The sequence below is a fragment of the Pan paniscus genome, chromosome 10 (genome assembly GCF_029289425.2).
Source record: "Pan paniscus chromosome 10, NHGRI_mPanPan1-v2.0_pri, whole genome shotgun sequence".
Lineage (NCBI taxonomy): Eukaryota > Metazoa > Chordata > Mammalia > Primates > Hominidae > Pan > Pan paniscus.
In genome coordinates this window covers 86,176,379-86,192,719 of record NC_073259.2, presented here as the reverse complement: position 1 = coordinate 86,192,719, position 16,341 = coordinate 86,176,379, and the positions used below count along the sequence as shown (strand labels likewise).

The window sequence follows — 16,341 nt, the reverse complement described above, 5'->3', positions numbered from 1 at the left end:
GGGTTCTTATATTACATAGTGAAGTGACAAGCTGCAGCAAAAAAGAAAGAGAGGGAGACAGAGGGAGAAAAGAAGGAAGAAAGGGTGTAAGGGAGGAGAAAGGAAGGATAGAAAAGAGGCAGGAAGGAAGGAAAGAAAAGGAAAAAGGAAGGAAGGGAGGGAAGGAGGGAGGGAGGGAGGAAAGAAGGGAAAATTTATGTTTCAAAAGGAGTCTGTTAGCTGTGCTAGAACAGATTTTCCAGGAATGGATAATATTCTCTCTCACGGGCAGGGTAAATGGAGAATATGACAGAGAATACAATGTGCTAATAATACTTGGCAATTATAAGAATATTCGATTTACTCTTTTGATTTCATTGAACTATTCATTCTGTTTTAAAAATACACTTTTGTAAAGTGACAAAATTTGGTAATACATACTACTTTTGTAAAGCTAATCAGATAACTTACAGAATCTAAAGACAAAACTGAAGTCATTCCTATGGATAGATAGAGGAACGCATTCTTGAAAATACCCAAAACTTTTGATATAATGGGTCTCTTTGAGAATTAGATGAAAGCTCTGGACACCTGATCATTTATGCACATTTACAGTTTTCATACACACACACACACACACACACGCACACACACACACACACACTCCATAGAATTCTGTAGGTTTCACCTATCTCTGATACCTATCCAAGGAAGTTAAGGCCACTGGACTAACAGCAGAGAAGTAAGTTAACTGGTCATCACAGGAAAGGTGACCAGGCTTTCTATGCAGTATGGACCTTTTTAATACATTTGTCTTCGTGAACTAAATTCTCCGTTCCTTTCTTTTTGGTATACCTTCTTTCATACCATAAAATCCTTTAGGTTCATTTTAAGCATTTTGATATAACAAATGACTTTTCTTCAGAGGTGATATCCCTAGATGGCAACTAGTTCTTGTTATTTCAAAATTACACAGGATTGGCCTTTGTTTCATAGCTGCTGTAACCTGAAGTCCCTTACTTGGCAGAGTCCCAGGCATCCTTCCTGTGTGTCTTAGCCTACAGCCATGCTCTACAGCTGGATTTAGTGACCATGTATTTGTGAAAGTTCTTATCAAAGTGTGATTCTTGTCAACTGCATAACAGTTTGCCCCCAGAATATTCTCTTATGTGACTGTTTCTCTTTCTTAACATTCAGTATTCTTTTACTAGTTCCATCCAGAAGTAAATTAATAGACTGCCCAGCAAGGATTTTGTTTGCCTTTGTGTGTTCCAATATGGAGTAAACTGATAAAATCTTTAAATTAAAATCTGAAAAGAAAGGTATTATCATTGTTTTAATTTAGTATAGAATTGAATATTATTTTATTATTATTCTTCTTTTTTTTGTTCTGTCTCCCAGGCTGGAGTGCAGTGGTGTGATCTTGGCTCACTGCATCCTCTGCCTCCTGGGTTCAAGTGATTCTCCTGCCTCAGCCTCCTGCGTAGCTGGGATTACAGGTACCCGCCACCATGCCCAGCTAATTTTTTGTGTGTGTTTTTAGTAGAGATGGGATTTTACCACGTTGGCCAGGCTGGTCTCGAACTCCTGACCTTAAGTGATCCACCCACCTTGGTCTCCCAAAGTGGTGAGATTACAGGCATGAGCCTCTGCACTCAGCCTGGAATATTATTTTTAAGGAGCTTCAGGTATTATTTAAGAATCCTATGCAATTTGCTGTCTTCTTTCCGTCTCCAGTGGCAATTTCTGAACATACCTTTTGTTCCGCTGTCATAGTTAGACTTTGCAATCGGCCAGTCATATTCCCTAAGCTCTTTTCAAAAGCTGCTACAAGGTGAGCCTGTGAACAGAATGGAAGAAACATAGTTTAAATGTCAGAATCTTATGTGGATGGATGAAAAGCCTTCATTTTACAAAATGCTTAATTTCATGTGTTCCAACTCTTTAAATACTATGACTATCAAAGTTAGCTCTGACTGGTGACTCTTCTTTAACACACATTTTCATTCATCTTTTCTAAACTTTGTCTTCTTAAAATCAGTGTTTCAGTCTCCTGGCATTTAATGTGAGTTTAACTTCTGAAAGAAGATGGTATTTTTGCAAGTAATAACTCCTTCTGACTTGCACATCATGTAGAGATTTGACACTCAAAATGCCGAATATAAAGTTCTGATCTGCCAAGACTTTTAGACTTAAAGCCCAAAAAGAGGTCACTGAAATGGTCAATGGACAAATGTTCCTCATTTTTATACTTTCATGATGACCTTTGCAGATATTGTTAGCTGCTCTATTGTAATGATACGCTCCGTCAAGTGTCAGACATCTGCTGACAGCTAGAACATTATCTTTACTCTTTTTCCACTTACAAAGAATTGAATTGAAAAGAGTTATCTTTACTTTGCAAACTCTTTTCAATAAAAGGGCTTTTCTACTTCATATTCCCTTCAATGAAGGAAATACAGGTAAGCCAGTTAGAAATAATATTCCATCATATTTTATTTCACAGTAAGCTTTTGTGGCTTTCAGGTTTTATTTTAAATATTAGAGAATTATACATATTGTAGTACATAACTATAACTCTTAAGATTAAGAAGTATTTGACGATTTTATTAAAGCTCAAAAATAGGCCAGTTTCCATTTGCATGCCCTTATGCAACAACTTGAACCCAAAATGTTAAAATGAAGAGGCACTTCAATCTCTCACCACGGCCTGAGGTAGAACTGCAGGTACATTATCTCAAACCGATAAAATTTTATTGTGTCCCTAAAAGGATATAAGGATTTAATATTTTGCAACTAAGTCTATAATAAACTATACCTATATATAGGGCAAAATTTGGAAATCCTTGGCCAGAAATGAATTTCTTTTTGAAAGACATGAATAAGATGACTTAAATAAAATATATCTCCAGGTACTTATAGCAGAGTTGAAATGCTGAGGCACCTACTATCAAATGGATCACAAAAATACAAAGAATTAAAGCTTATTACTTAATAACAGAAATATATTCCATTATTGGTAACAGTTAGAATGTACATGTTCCTTCCATTAGCATTATGATACAAAGGTGCATGTTCCTAGCTCTGAATTCATCCTGGGATGCCTTTCTTTACCTGACACTGCAATATGGAGAAAAACAATTTGTAGGGAATACATCTACTAAAGTTTAATCTATCAGAACAACTCTTTATTATCTTTTTCTATTCCTTCCCCCTTCCTTCTTTTTCTCCTCCCCCTCTTCTCTCTCTCTCTCTCACACACAAACACACCCACTCTCCACATACCCTTACCCTTGAGATTTATACACCAAATTTGTTAGCAGATTTAATTGGATAAATACCACTAAAAAAAAGTATCATAGTTTAAAAAATTTTCAGTGACAAGCAAGGAATGTGATGATATCAGACCTAGTAACTGAAAAATTAGCATAAGGCTATGCTCATTTTTTCCTATATTTTAACTTTTAATTATTTATTTTATTCTTTTACTCAGTGTCTTGCTGCCACCCAGGCTGGAATGCAGTGCCACAACCCTAGCTCACTGCAGGCTTAAACTCCTGGGCTAAAGTGATCCTCTTGCCTCAGCCTCCCAAGTAGCAAGAACTATAGGCATGTGCCAACATGCCCAGCTACTTTTTTTTTTTTTTTTTTTTTTCATTTTCTGTAGAGACAGTGCCTCACTCTGTTGCCTGGGTTACTCTCCAACTCCTAGCCTCAAGTAATTCTTCCCACCTTGGCCCCGCAAAGTGCTGGCTGGGATTATAGGTGTGAGCCACCACACCTGAACTTTACCTTTTCAACTGTGGAAAAATCCACACATATATAAAAGTGAACAAAATGAAAACAGCCCCCTGACTTATCCCATAGTGAACATTCATGCATTCAGCAGCCAAGTCAAGAAATAGGACATTTCAAGAACCAAGAAGCTCTTCTTTGTCCCTCTCTTATTATTCCCTCTTCCTTCCCCAAAGATAACCTCTACATAACTTCTGTGGTAATTATTTTCTTGCTTTTCTTTATAGTTTTTCCTACCCAAGCTTACACTTTTAAGCACTATGTTTAGATATGCCTGTTTTAAAAACTACCCAAGTGTAATCAAATGGCATGATTCTTTTGTGGTTTTCTTTTGCTTTACATGGGTTTTGAGATTCATCCATGTGGTACTTAGCATAAGTTAGTTTTTACTGTATAGTATTCATATATGTGAATTTAAAATATATATATATATATATATATATATGTATATATATATATATATATATGCCCATGATGGTCATTTCAGTTTAACCTGTTAGAAATATTCCCACTATGCCCATAAAATTGGTTACTAAAACCTAAAACTAAAATTGTGTGTTTTCTTTTAAAATAAGGAAAATTATGGCAGAAACCCTTTATTAGCACTTACTAAATGAAATGTAAGATTTTACTCAATATTTCCATTTTAATTCTCCTTATAGTGGAGAAATGTAAGGTTTAATCATTCTACTATGAATCCTTACATGTGAAACTTGAAGAAAATTATTCTCCTTTACACTTTGTGCACACTTTATCAATTTAATATGAATTAAAATTTGACAAAGAAATCGGGATTGTAAAGAGTATGCTGTATAAACTATATTACTTACATTTTGTAGCTATAAGTAACCACAAAATGTTTATGATTAGAATGGCAGTTTGTAATTATGCACAAAAAACTTATAACTGGTTACTAAAGAACATTTTGAGTCGTGCTGTTTTCAATGAAATGTATGTTATGATTATGTTAGTGAAAAACACCTACAACCATCTGATCTTCGACAAACCTGACAAAAACAAGCAATGGGGAAACTGAAAAAACAATTAATAAATGGTGCTGGTAGAACTGACTAGCCATATACAGAAAATTGAAACTGGACCACTTCCTTATACCTTATACAAAAATTAACTCAAGATGGATTAAAGACTTACAAGTAAAATCCAAAAACTATAAAAACCCTAGAACAAAATCTGGGCAATATTATTCAAGACATAGGTAAGGGCAAAGATTTTATGACAAAAACTCCAAAAGCAATTGCAACAAAAGCAAAAGTTGACAAATAGGATCTAATTAAAGACCTTCTGCATAGCAAAAGAAACTATCATCAGAGTGAACAGACAATCTGCAGAATGGGAGAACATTTGTGGAATCTATCCATTTGACAAAGGTCTAATATCTAGAGTCTACAAGGAACTTCAACAAATGCACAAGTAAAAAACAAACTACCGCATTAAAAAGTGGGCAAAGACATGAATAGACAGGATATGAATAGACACTTAAAAGAAGACAGTCATGCAGCCAACAAACATATAAAAAAAAGCGTAACATCAAAACCACAATGAGATACCATCTCACAGCAGTCAGAATGGTGATTATTAAAGTCAAGAAATAACAGGTGCTGCAGAGGTTTCAGAGAAAAAGGAATGCTTTTACACTGTTGGTGGGAGAGCAAATTAGTTCAACCAATGTGGAAGACAGTGTGATGATTCCTCAAAGATCTGGAAGCAGAAATTGACCCAGCAATCCCATTACTGGATATATACCCAAAGGAATATAAATAATTCTATTATAAAGATACCTGCATGCATTATGTTCACTGCAGCACTAGTCACAATAGCAAAGACATGAAATCAACCCAAATGCCAATGATAAACTGGATAAAGAAAATGTGGTACATACACACCATGGAATACTATGCAGCCATAAAAAGGAATGAGGTCATGTCCTTTGGAGGGACATGGATGGAGCTGGAAGCCATTATCCTCAGCAAACTAACACAGGAAGAGAAAACCAAACACCACTTCTTCTCACTTATAAGTGGGAGTAGAACGATGAGAACACATGGGCACATGGTGGGGAACAACACACACTAGGGCCTGTCAGTGAGAGTTAGGGGAGGGAGAGAAACAGGAAGAATAGCTAATGGATGGTGGGCTTAATATCTAGGCGATGAGTTGATCTGTGCAGCAAACCACTATGGCATATGTTGACCCATGTAACAAACCTGCATATCCTGCCCATGTACGCCAGAACTTAAAAGTTGAAGAAAAAAAATATTGTCTTAATTTTATCTCACCTTGGTTTAGTTTATCAGATTAACATTGCTACTTTAGAAGTTATGAGAGGCTAAATTTCTCACTCAATAGGGTAAATGGAAAAGGAGGCAAATAAGGGAAAATTTTTCTACTAATGATAATCTTTATCACCTTAATGAAGAGAAAATGGAAAGTAAAACTGATTAAATTTATAGGGTATCACGTCTTGTCTGAGAGACTTGATAAAATGACTTTTAAAAAATATGGATTTTCAGGGGGGTTGTTAATGACAGTTTACTTGGTTCTGATTTTTCCTTTAGCAGTTGCATAATTTTAAGGTCAGAGTAAAATTGTATTAATATGATGATAAACATCCCCTGACTTGTGTTAGGTGAAGTCTATAAAGGTAATAAAATAGACAAGACTGAGTATTAGTAAAGGGAATATCATTTCAATCCATACTCTCTTTGGTTTTGGAATCATACAATGTATTAGGTTGGTGCAAAAGTAATCTGAATAGATATGTAAAGAGAATTACTATGATGCCACACAACAAGATGAAATATCATTATACATAACGTCTACATTTTATTTCTTCATATAGATTACAGAGACAGCCCACTGACAAATTAAAAACACTCTAGGCATATATATATATACACACATATATTTATATATTATATAGTAATATATACTATATATTATATAGTAATATATACTATATATTATATAGTAATATATACTATATAATATATAGTTAATATTACTATATATTATATAGTATATATTACTATATATTATATAGTAATATATTACTATATAATATATAGTAATATATAACTATATAATATATAGTAATATATACTATATATTATATAGTAATATATACTATAGTAAATATTACTATATAATATATAGTGTATATTACTATATATTATATAGTAATATTTACTATAGTATATATTACTATATAATATATAGTATATTATACTATATATTATATAGTAATATATTCTATATAATATATAGTATATATTACTATATAATATATAGTCATATATAACTATATAATATATAGTAATATATAGTCATATATACTATATAATATATGGTAATATATACTATATAATATATAGTAATATATACAATATAATATATAGTAATATATACTATAAAATAGTAATATATAACTATATATACTATATATACTATATATTATATAGTAATATTACTATATATTATATAGTATATTTACTATATAATATATAGTATATATACTACATAATATATAGTAAAATACTATATAATATATAGTATATATGCTATATATTATATAGTATATATTACATATAATATATAGTAATATATAAATATATAGGTGCATATATAGGCATATATGTATACCTAGAGTATATATATTATATAGTATTTTATAGATGTATGTTATGAAGGTATATATATATACACATATATACACACACACATATATGCCTAGAGCATTTTATTATTTATATGGGAAAATATTTAGTATATCATGTATAAATATATAGTATATTATGTATAAATATAAAACATATATTATATGTAATATATATTTACCCATATAAACTTTATATATATTTAAGACTTTATGTTTTAAAATTAGTAGTTAGTTGAACCAAGAATGATTCTGCAACATAAAGTTTCACATTTCTTTTCCACTACAAAAAATTGTCCAAACACTGAAGTGTTTCTCATTAATAATATGCACCAATTGTTTTCTCTTAGAAGAGATGCAAAAAAGCAAGAGTAACTAGCAAATTTTATGAAAATATTAAATAAGCAAAGAAGTAGAACACAATCTCAAAATACCCAAGAGATTTTTGGTTAAAAGACTTATCTGCTGAAAGGCAAAAAGGATCTTTTGTTTTCTTACACATTCATTCAGTAATGTCTTTAAAAATGTTAGTAATAACTAGCCTTGTGTCCATTTCCAAATGATGTAATGGCTGAGATTTGTAAAGAAAATACGTTAAAAGACAAACAAAAGCATCCCACCTGACCCAGCTGCCTTAAGGTGTGGGCAAGAGGCCAGAGGCTATCTGGCTTATTGTTTGCTATGACCATTTATTTAGTTGCCTTTCCTTGTGCGGCTTCTGTTTTCTGTTTGTTGGTGAGTTATTGATCAGAAAGGCCAGGCAATAGCACCTGCCAATATAACCGCTCTCCTTTTTAAGGACATGCTAGTAGAATCAGCTTAACACTTTACCTGTGGTTTTATGCAGCTCTGTTCAGAACAACTTTACAAAAGGGAGGGAAGGCTTAATACACATTCTACTGAACAAGGGCTTTACTCTGCCAGTCAAATGAGAGGTAAGCTAACTAGAGACTCTCTTGACTTACCATACCCCATTTGGGCAAAGGGAAAGAAATGCATTTTAACAGAGACATAGATGCATTTCAAATTTAAAAATTAAAATACAAGTTATTGTTTAGAGTCCATATAAATGTAATTATGCCAAGTTTAAATATGTGATATACCAATTAATATATAAAAAACACCCCAAATAAAGGAAAAGCACGTAAGCTATGAGAGTACATGTCATATACTGAGTAAAGATGAATATCTGATACTTAAAAATGTTGTTAAAACCAACAGATTATTTCTTAGAACCAAACTCATTGAAATTCATCCCTATAAATTATAGCTATTAGAGTTCTAATATAACAATTTCTCACTGTGGGGGCTGCACTCACATTTAACCAAAAGGTAGAAAGTTTACTTGTACTGTGAACAAACTAGTAAACAAAGACTTACTTTTACTTTCAAATGGGAACTGTAGATTTAAAAAATCCTTGATTATACTTAAAATATCCTATAAATAAGGAATTTTACCAAGTCCCTATAATCAATTTAAGTACATGCATGTTAAAAATATGTGTATATTACATACATTAACAGATATTAATTCAGATGAAATGAAACATTCTGAATGAAATTTAAACACAGCACTTCTTACAACTGAGGAAAAATCAAGTATTAACTAAATTATTTGATGGCTGATTATGATGCATGAAATCTAAAATGACATTATAAAGCAAACACAAAGAAAATGAATGAGTTCAAAATGACTTGTAATTAATAGGTGACTTGAGAGTAATTCAAATTCCTGGATATATAAAAATGATTATTTCCTTAAGAACAAAAATGTTCAGATATATACAAAATTTTACCCCCATAGTTATAACAATATTATTAAAATGTTTAAAATATAACTGACATTAAAATTGTTTAATAGTCATTTATATACATATCTATTTATATAAATTCCCAGATACTGCATTAGTCTAAAAGAGAATTTTAATAAACTTTTTTTTAAAAGTAGATGATAATGCATATCTTCATTACCTGTACCTTTTGACTCTCATTCAATTTGTACATTTTTACAATGTAAATTATTTTTCTATTTTTAGTCAGTAAATGTATTTGATGGTAAGAAGCTTTGATAGTCCCTATCACTACCAAATAAAGAAACACTAAAGAGAGGATTAAGGTTGAAACTCCTGGGAAATTAAAAGCAAGATTTTTTTTTCAAAAGAACTGTCATAGATCTTTAGGTGATTTATATTTTAGTTTGAAACTAAAATACCACAAATAAAGGAAAAGCATGTTACGTTATGATAGAACACTTCATATACTGAGTAAAGATCAGTATCTGATACTTAAAAATATTATTTTATACATTTTAATACATTATATATTTTATAATTATATACACAAGAAGTTGCAAAGATAGTACAGGGAGGTCCCTTGTATCCTTCATCCAGTTTCCCCCAATGATTATATATCTTATAAAATTATATTATATATCAAAGCCAGGAATACAATATTGATTTACATTAATAGATTGACATATGTGGATTCATGTAATCGCCATCTCATTCAAAATACAAAACTAAAGATCTCCCTCTTACTATAGACACACTACCTCTCTCTCTCCTCCATCCTTAACCCTTAGCAATCACTAATCTGTTCTCTGTTTCTTTAATTTTGCCATTTCTGGAATGTTATATAAATGGAATTATACAAAATTTGACCTTCCATAACTGTCTTTTTTCACTCAGCATAATACCCCTGGGATTCACCCAAGTTGATGCACGTATCAATAGTCATTTCTTTATATTGCTGAGTAGTAGTCCATGATATAGATGTATCAGAATTTGTTTATTAACTGGCCTATTAAGGGATATTTTTCATTGTTTCCTTTTTTTGGCTATTAAAAAATAAAGCTGCTATGTACAGGTTTTTGTGTGGATCTAATGTGATTTGAGAAGGTTTCTAAATTACATTATAAATTGTTTAAAGGAACATAAAATAGGATATATATCAGTCTCCCATCAGCGTGCAAAAGTTAATACTAATGATAACACATACAGCTGAGTGGAACCTAGAGCAATTTGGGCGTTTGTCTCCAAGACTAGCACTTTTTAAATTAACACAAAGACTAGCATGAATTATCTATTTGGCACTGCTGCTTCTAGTCTGTGTTCCTTATTTTTATTTTTTTTTAAATGATTGTTCCCCTAGGGAAACACTATAGATGTTTTCTTTTCCCTAATTGTGCTCTTCTTCGTGATATTTTAAAGCCACAGATATGCTGGATGTTCAGTTATGTATTATCTGCATATCTGTGCTTTTCACATAAAAAGAGTACTTAAAAAATGCAAGAACCTGTTTTCACCCTTTGTTGGTCATATTAACACCCAGCTGAGAATTCATTCCCTAAAGTCATGAAAACACATCAGTGAAAATAGTGTGACAAGCATAATTAGAGCAGACGAGGTGGGTAGCCAACTGCAGGAACCTTTCTAAAATTATATCTCCATTTTCAAATAGCAGCACAGAGTTCACTCCGAAGATTATTCCCCTATGTTAGAATTTGGTTCCGTATGTGTGTGTATGTGTGTGTGTGTGTGTGTGTGTGTATGTGTGTGAGGAAGCTTTTGCACGTGTGTATTAAGTATATATACACATTAGCATATAATAGAAAAATGTTGAAATGGTACACAAGAAACCAATAATCATGAGTAAGAATGAGATTCTCAGAGCAAAAAACAAAAAAACAAAAAAAGTGAAATACCATTTTAGTTTTTTCTTTTGAAGACAATAAACATCATTACATTTCAAATGGAAAGTATCAGCCCATCTTCCACTATGTCTAGCAGCCATTTATTATTCCAATATCTGAATTATATGATGAGCTCAACCAAGGGACATTAAAAATAAAATGAAACCCTGAGTAATCATTCAAGACATCTGCAAGTATCCTGACATTCTAATAAATAAGGTTTGTCATTGAGCCTTTCTTATTGCAGATAAACACAACCCAGGAGGTTCTGACATTTACATTATTCTACTTCCTCTGGGTACAAATTCAGGAACCTAGACAACAATATTTCATACTTTTATACATGTAGCCTATATTATAAAATTTACAGTTGCCTCTGGACTATCTCTTTAAAAACACAACAAGGTTAAATAATACTCTTATTTTCTCATATTGCTTAAACAATTATCTAAAACCTGCTATTATTTTCAGGAATCTCCTAACACCATCTATTAAAAATAAATAGAATAAATCCAAAATTAATTCTCCCAAATTTCAGAAAATAAAATCAATTCAAATACAGTGCTAAAATGAATACATTGTGAATGAAATGATACACATACTTAGAATTTATATTGCACAATGATAACTTTAAAAAAATTTTAAAATGGCTCTTATTCAAGTCTTACACTGTGGGTCTGCACCTGCTCACTCTTGAAATATCATGCTTTGTCTAGGAGATAGAAAAACTCAGTAGAGGAGCAGCGGGAGGGGTGGGGAGGCACAGAGCAGGCCCAAAGCTATGCAGCAGAACTGAGCAAGGGACTGTTGAGTGAGAGAGGTAAGACATATGGCAAAATAGCAGGCATTTCCTTACCCCTCACTGCTGTTCCTAACACCATTGCTCCTCAGGACTGGGAACAGTGCCACATTTCTCCTTTATCATTCTGCATCTACTCTGAGTGCTCCCTGACACAGTGGAAGATATTCAGTAAATGTTAATTTAATTGACGGTCTTCATTGTCATCATTTCTGCCATCCTGGGCTGCTCTGGTGCCAGTAAAAGTGTACCCTTTTAAATTGCTATGAGAAGGCTGCCAAGGTTTTTTGAGCAAACCATATCTCATCCACAGTGTAGCTAAGCTATCCCTATTTAGACCTAATTTCATATTTTAGAATTAACTGGATGCTTAACGAATTGTTCAATACATTGAGATGAAGGAGGCTGGGCACATGAATATTTTATCTTCCAAAGTCAAACACTAACAACCCCTCTTACATTGTCAGAGAATCTTATGCAAGAGGAGTAATAAAAATAGCAAACAAGAAAAGAAGTAACCCATATGGCTGTTACTATTGTTTCCAATCTTATTAGAAACAACAAGCCATTTTAACCATTTTGCTGCCTCTCATCAGTTTGGATTTACATTTTATTACTGAGTAGGCAAAAAATGTTAACTTTTTATGAGTCCTGCTAGTTGGTAATCTAAGTTTGTATCAGGCACTGAAAATTTGTAAGTTTGTTACTAAAATGATTTCATTTTCCTCTATAAAAATTTGTTGTAATATATTTTAAAAATGAAGTGACTTACATTTGCTGAAAGCTGAGATGTGAGGGTAGCAACTTTTTCTTGTGATGCAACCAGCTCTCTCCGCAGTTTATGGATTTGCTGAATGCAATTAAAAAAAATCAATGGAATAGGCAAGTAGATTTTTACTTAAAACCAAGAATTCAAACCAAGAAAGCAAATACTGTATTTAGTTCATTCTAACCCCATTGTATCAGCAGCAACTCCTGAAAATAAAGGATATGAACACTGACTCCACAGTAACAAGCAAATGTCATTCAAAAGCAAAGTGTTATGTGTCAAACTCAAATCTACAAATCAAAGTACGCTCACTTGCTCCATTTGCCATCCCTCAAATGGCAAATGACTCAAGAGCAGTTTACCCTCTGTATTGATTCTTCTCCTTCTAGAAAAACTGTGGTAATAAAACTGTAGAAAAATATTTTCTTTATAAAAACTGTATACACACACATATTTTTCTTGTTCTTTCTTAGTAAAAGATACTCCAAGTTCTTTTTCAGAAAATCTTAGGGTTTTTTTCCTCTGTACATTTTAATTTCTCATCGTTTGAAAACTTCTCAAAGGCTATGGAATATCCTGCAATCACTAAAACTTGGGCTTAATTCAACATTTAATCAGTTCACATTTAAATTGTTATTGGCTGGAGTTTCAATGACTGCAGAGAAGCCTTCCCAAATCTGTATTATCAAGACCTTTATTTAGTGAGTTATTATTAGCTCAGAGATGCTTTATAGCTTATCCACATCTTAAAAATCAGGGGAAAAAAGCAATGATAGGTGCAACTAATTAGATAAACCAATATAATGTATATTCTAAGGTATCTTTCTTTTTAGTTAAGTTCACACTCCAATAAAACTGAAACAGAAAAGGGTAAGGATATATTATATCATGTTTAAAGTTTTAATTCAAGCACTTTCTGCAGTTTGTTCTGCAAGTCTCATGTTGTGACTAATAAGGATAGAACATTTATAACAATCTGACACTAGGTTCTATAAGTATATATCTAGTCTCAAGGGATTTCAGTTACTTGGATGTTAAACATTCTACTTTTGATGCTTCTCATTTCTTCAAAAACAAATCTTATCTATAGTTGTAGTTGAACTTTTGGAATGCTGTCTCAGTTTGAAAGAGAATTCTTGACATAGTTTATTAACTGTCTAGTTTTTGCCCCTGGGCATTAGATTTTGTTGAAAAGAAATGGTGGTCAACTCAAACACTCTAACAAAGTAGAGAACTCTAAGCTGGAAATGGTAGACACTTACATAATTTCACCAAATGTGATTCTACTTCGTTCCTGTTTTTTTTTTTTTTTTTCCGGAACAGATACACCCCAGTCTAAAATAACATTTGCTTTACATTTGTAAGATAATGACTATGAATGATTTCAGAAAATACAGCGTCTATTTTATTCATAAATGAATCCAAACTCAAAGAGCATTTCTCAAATTAAATAGTCTCTATTACATGATTCCAGTATCTTTAAAATATAATCCAGGAAACTGTAAAGTGATTGAAATTGTTTTTTTAAACCATAACTCATGATACAGCATCAATGATAAAAGGGGAGTTGAATAACTACGACTAAGGCAAATAGATGTAGCATTTCGATGCTTCAGTAGCTATACTATGATCAGTGTTAGAAGCTTTGTCATGTCCATGATGTAAATAAAACCACTTTGATTTTTAAAAATCATATCCACTCTTTGGTTCAGAGATTATAAAGACAAATTGGTTTAATCAATACTTTTCAAATATTTTTAAACACAGCACAAATTTTATTTTTAAAGGCTAATAAAATAAGACTTCAAAGGAAAGGAATACTTTTGCAAAAGCTGTTGTTAAGGCATTATTTTTCTCTGTTGTCTGATTGCCTCAGTGTAAACCAATCAAACAGCCATTACCTCACCTTGAATAAGTCATAATTAACGTCCTCCTGTTCTCTTTGACCAGGACAAATGTTTTACCAAGGGAAATTAAAATAGTATTCTCTCCTAAATGCAGTTTGATTTGCTCACGAGTGCAACCAAATATGTATTTGTGAAATATGTGATTAGAACAATAGGTGACACACCACACATAAAATGGCAATTAGAGGCAACAAGATAATGACACAAAACAGATAGTCTGAGATGCTGGTATCCTGTGTTGTGGAGGCTTGGTGCCCAAGTTTCAACCATTATCCTGTGCAGATGGTCTTACAGGGAGTGGGAAAAAGACTGTAATAAAATAGGAAGACCATAGACCTTCATTTATCAATGACTTAATGAGTGCTTACTATTATAGAAAACTTATCAGGTGTTGAGCTAAGACTCAATCTAGAATGTGAGAGGACAGCTTGCTATACAAACTTCCTTTCATTTTATTTTTAAGAGGCAATATCAAAGACCATTTATCAACTAGCTGCCTTACTTCAGCAGTCCTGTGGAGTTCTGCTATTGTATCACAGAGCCCTCTAGTGGTCACAAGACTAATTTCATCATGAATGCAAACTAAAATAGAAAATATTAAAATATTGCATGTTTTTTTTTTTACCTCTGAATGAGCCTTTTCTTCAGCCTGTAAAACAATAAAAAGAAAGACTTTAACTATAAAAACTATTTTCAATTAATTCCACAAGTATAAATGAATACAATAATCATGATGTACTTTTTATTATCTACTATGAGAAGAATGGAATGAAATACATTAAGTTATTCAATTGAAATAGTACAAGCAAGTTACTTTAGAATTTTATATAAATGTTTCTTAATATATAAACCATAAGGTATTCTTAAAATATAGGTCATTTGATCCATAATATTCCTTTAAGCAAAAGACAGAATTAAAAGACTCTAAGATGTAAATCATAAGCAACATAAACCAAATAGTTATAAAATTATACTCTAAAAAAGATGGGTGCATGTAAACTTAAAATATTGAAGTATCTTTCATACAGATTGTAGGAAACAGACTCCATAAAATTATAGAGACCTCTAGCCAAGGTTTAGATGTCAGAATTTTATTCTGTGATTTACTGATCACAATGTCAAATAAAGCTGGGGTAACATACAGACCTCTACTGATAACCACAGATAATTAACATTATTTACTTCTACTTTTTCTTTCTTTAATGATTATTAATAATTTTAATTATCACAAGTCAGCAAAACGCTTAAACAATGAAAACACTGAAACACCCAGTGATAAAAGTGTCTGGCAAACATTTTTGGCTATGCAGCTTATGGAAAGGAGGACTGCCATAGGAATTTGCAGGGTGTTTTTGACTTGACTTCCAGAAAACTCCTAGCTCTGTTTTTCTTCTTCATGCTGGGCTGCAAAATGCCAGAAAATGAGTTATGTGCACCATTGCATTTGGGAAGCTCCCTTATTCTGGGAAAAGCTGAAGAATGCATAATCTTGTTGAACAGTACAAGTCTGCTTATTGCCATAAGCAGATCCAAAGCTGAAAAACAATCTCTCGTTTTTCTATGTCTACTTTTGGGATAGTTCTAGATTAATTGACACAAAACTACCTGAACTGTTGTTTACTGCTTTTCTTTCAGAAAACATAAAGCAAAGTAGTCTAACCATCAGGATATATTTTATTTGCCAGAAACTCTTTTAACCTGAGCTTTGTCTTCCCTATATTTTCACTA

The 16,341-nt window shown here is 32.2% G+C and overlaps 1 protein-coding gene across 15 annotated transcripts in view; it reads right to left on the bottom strand.

Moving 5' to 3' along the window:
• The window catches only part of NAV3 (neuron navigator 3), an 892,922-nt gene that overhangs the window by 51,980 nt on the left and 824,601 nt on the right, over positions 1-16,341 (bottom strand). For all 15 annotated transcript variants that reach the window (XM_008958338.6, XM_063593553.1, XM_063593552.1 and 12 more), the window contains 3 exons: positions 15,239-15,262; positions 12,710-12,787; positions 1,736-1,819 (listed from right to left, as the gene is read on the bottom strand). In XM_008958338.6, the coding sequence (XP_008956586.1) occupies positions 1,736-1,819; positions 12,710-12,787; positions 15,239-15,262 (186 nt within the window). The remainder of the gene's footprint in view (positions 1-1,735; positions 1,820-12,709; positions 12,788-15,238; positions 15,263-16,341) is intronic.